Consider the following 4,168-nt stretch of genomic DNA (forward strand, 5'->3'; position numbering starts at 1 on the left):
TATACACCTACATTTACGACAAGGTTAATAAGAACTTTGTACTCCATAGCAGTTATCGTCATCACAGAATTATGCGAGTTTCCGCATTGATATAATTGATTTTCAAGGCAAAGAAGGCGATAAAAACTTCGGTCGAGTGATGACGCTCATATACACCCCAATCGGTCGCAAACGATTGAAAACATACCAGAGCCAGCTGCGAGGTAGATGATTCCTAGGAAGTGGTTCTGAGCACCCAGCCACGAGATAGTCGTGATGAGCACTTCCTTATGTCCGTTGAACACTTTGGTTGGATAGTCTGTCCAAAAGATTTATGCCAGGTTTAGAGAACTATACATACTTACATAACAGAACTGTAAGGCAGGCTTCAGTTTCAGAGGCAGCTATTCTGAGTGTTCCCGGTGACCCTAACTTTTGTTGTTCAATATCGATGCACACTAGATAAATTTAGCCGCTACCAAGCGGAGTGTATCTTGAACTCTTACGGACACATATATGCATATTTACGTCGTAGTATGCGATGCAAAATCGTGCAGTCAATTGGTATTACAGTCAATAGCTTAACACACTCGCAGTTAGGTCATTCTATGAAGTGATTCCACACACATCGTTGGAGAGGCATATAGCATCACTATGCGAATCACCACCTCAGATACTTAAAGCGGGATAACATACTGTATTGAACCGATACGGTGTAGTTTTGACCAGTGATAAGTCCTCCAGGGATCTTGCGGTACAACTTGTGGAACCACGGCAAACCTGCGGTGCGCATCCACACGGCAAAATCCTGATTGGTCAACCCACTTTCACCGAGTACCTATGCAAGCAGGGGTAGAGAACAATAATAGAATGACAAATGAGTACTGGTGCTTCCGATACCGTTTTGTATACGATTTGGGTTGAATTCATACGCGAACATGGGTATTGATATCGAACTATACAGTTATCTAGGCTCTATGCGACACCTATTGGTTGGCGGCAAGGCAGTAGTACATACTGTATCAAAACTGCATACTTCAATTAAATATACAAAATAGGGAGATCACTGTGTATAGAATTGGTTGGCATGAGTAGAAAGATGTACAGGTTAAAAATCCAAATATCAAATACGATAATCGATCACAGTTACTAGGATAAATGTCACCAACAGTGAAGTGACGGTATAGTAAATACGCCAAGCAACATCTACATGTGTCCACAGATGTGTATAAAAGTAGTGGTACAGAGACATCACGTATTTTAGAGTCGTAAATCATCCCAGAATGCATATGAAGCAAAAATACACAGGCGACAAGAGTAGCACAGAGTCGCTTATGATGAATCTCAGAGTAAAGAGCATACATTTTCTCGAATTGAAATCTTTTAAAGACTTTACGATTAAGAGTATGTAGGTGTTGTCTACTCATTGTGCCGATTTTTTTGGTGCGTTTATATGTTAGCATTTGGACTGTATCTAGGGGGGATCGATTACTCGCGAGGCAAAAGAAACGATAAACGCTTGCACTATATTGCAATGAAATCTCTTTTATTTGTCATACAACATTCTACGACAAGTACAAACCCTTACATGCTTCTCTCATTCAATAACCATGCGAACGTAGACTTGCACAAGCTTAATTTACGTAAACAGATATATAATGGTGTAGCGCTTACCGTGGCCACTGTGCGCCCTCCCCAATTCGGAGGCGTCACAGTATCGTTGAACCCTGAAGCGGGATTTCGGTACTTGAACGAGACTGTGGAAAACACACAGATTAATAAACAACATTAATATCCCACATAGAGGTGAGCGAATGCTGACCTAGACATATTTCAGTCGCAAATGCCTTCCAGCAGAGAGAGGTATCTAGAAACGGGACTTGGTCGAAACGCGAGCGAGGCATTTGCCGAGAGGCCCACGTACTATCTGCACTGGCAAATGTGGTCAAAGCCATGGGCATGCACACGTGTGTAAGGTATTTCACAGTACAAGCATCAGTCAATCACTACTTTAGACAGCACCAGTGCACACTCTCAAAGCCAGATAATATAGGCCAGGAACGAGAGAGTGGAATAAGCGCATGTGCATTCCACTATCGTATTAGAGTTGCACCACAAGGCAGATCGCTACCAATGGCTGCCATTCGATACTCCTCTATGGAGGTGAGCGGTACATTGGTATATGTGCAACGTATTCTACAATGGTATCAACAGATATCAAGAATTCTCGCTCGAGGCAAGTCAGAACAGAACATCGCGTCCAGAGACATGCCCACAGAGAAAGTCACATACCATCCGAATTCCACGCAATGTTTTCGTCGTTAAAAACGACGTCAGTGCCATTGCTGGCTTGGACCGAAAAGGTATCTGCGAAAGTAACGCGAAGAGAATTGGTTAATCTGATGCGAAGAGGAAGGATGGAGTACAAAAAATCGGATCAGTTATCGATGCATCGACTACACAATATTTGCTTCTGCACTTCGATCTGCTATTTAAGAAATTTCTCTGGGAAGTACTCGGCAACAAATTGAAAAATATATAATTTGATCCTCCTAATAGAATAATCCGTTCGGTTTCCTTCGTCACTTTCTACTGCAGCTACTTAGCATGCAGAGATACGGTCACTCGACATTCTCACACTCACACTGCAACACACCACGTATCACAGCTACATTTTTCTTTCTGTTCCAACTATACAGTACTATCCCGCAACTACAGTGAAATATTTTACCGCTCTGCCCTAATAATACATTAAAGCTACACATCAGTGCATCGCAGCCTCCATCTATGACTCAGTCGTTAACTACTATCGCTGTACAGGTACACACCATTGAAGTAGCTGTTCGCGATGTAGCCACACGGTAGCACCTGTACGCCATCGATCATGTCCTCATCGCCACAACCGGGGTCGAGGTTTCCGAGGCCTTCTCCGTGCAGTTGCTGATAATCTATGCTAGCAACGTATCGACGGAAGTTTTGGTAGTAATTGTCCAGATAATAGTAGAAGTACAGCTGCATGCGGGAATGAATAGAAATGTGGGCACTTGGCTTACCATACAGGTACATATATATTTGTATTGATACCACCTTGTCAATGCGACGCATTTCGAAGCACAATCATAACGCCTATAAAATAAAAACAGCTACATCTCAGTGCATCAACCTCATCGATGATATTAAAATATATATATATATCCGAAATTGAACCAAACCCTGCCATCCACGTACGCACATACATCTTCATTTTGGAACCCTGAGGGCGCTGTGAATACGAGGTTGCACTCGCACACGGTAGCCTCAGTGTCAACGGAAGAAGTCGCAACATATTCTGCACAGGTGCCGGTGATTCCTGGGGTCACGGATACACAATCGGTGTAATCTATGCTCACGAATACGATCTAGATAGGATGGAACATAGAGAGCAATTAGATCAACAAATAAGTTCGCTTAGTGCAAAGGAAGTTAGAAAATTGCAAATTGTGCAGAAGTTGGGGCCCTTGTGCGCAGCTATTTTTACACGCCTGACGTACAACATTGAAGACTTATTATTGGATAGCCCGTTCAATGATATAAAATGGATCAATATAAGCATGCAAGCATCGACACTATTTAATAAGGACGCTTAAAAGGTCAATGTGTTGTTGATATATATTCATCAGTAGTTCCAAGGGGATGGAGCTGTAATTACGAGATAAGGTGGCTAATGTACGCACAAAACAGAATATAACAACGAGCAGCCGTCGGTGGACTGATCCTTAACATACTCTCCCAATTCGAGTTCAAGCACGAAAATAAATATTTATGCTAATGCACGTATTCACATACCCCTTCAGCAGTAGCATAGAATATTCCACCCATCGCAAGCAACAGCAGACCTAGACCTAACATAGTCCATATAGTTACCGCAGTGGATATAATTGGATTCCACACCGGTAGCTTTTGTTGTGTATATGGATTTGCTGTAAGTACGAAAAGGGAGAACAATTCAAAAGCCTAAGTTTACTTTTGTTAAAAGCAAAAAATGGAATAGCATATATATATTCATGCAGTTATAGACAATATATATACTTAGATATAAAACAAAGCACATAAGCGAGCATACACATACACATACACACACACACATATATATATATCGATATATATATATATATATATATGTGTGTGTGTGTGTGTGTGTGTGTGTAGT

At 41.7% G+C, this 4,168-nt stretch overlaps 1 protein-coding gene across 1 annotated transcript; it reads right to left on the minus strand.

The window, feature by feature from the left end:
- Nucleotides 1-146: 146 nt before the first annotated feature.
- SARC_13233 (hypothetical protein) lies at nucleotides 147-3,946 on the minus strand (the record flags this gene model as incomplete). Its single annotated transcript, XM_014292640.1, has 7 exons — nucleotides 3,805-3,946; nucleotides 3,216-3,377; nucleotides 2,808-2,991; nucleotides 2,272-2,346; nucleotides 1,654-1,736; nucleotides 676-817; nucleotides 147-298 (listed from the first exon to the last, which is right to left on the minus strand). Exons 1-7 carry the CDS (start codon nucleotides 3,865-3,867, stop codon nucleotides 147-149), a joined length of 861 nt encoding a protein of 286 aa, XP_014148115.1. The 5' UTR covers nucleotides 3,868-3,946.
- Between the last annotated feature and the right edge of the window lie 222 nt (nucleotides 3,947-4,168).

This window comes from Sphaeroforma arctica, assembly GCF_001186125.1.
Source record: "Sphaeroforma arctica JP610 unplaced genomic scaffold supercont1.3049, whole genome shotgun sequence".
Lineage (NCBI taxonomy): Eukaryota > Ichthyosporea > Ichthyophonida > Sphaeroforma > Sphaeroforma arctica.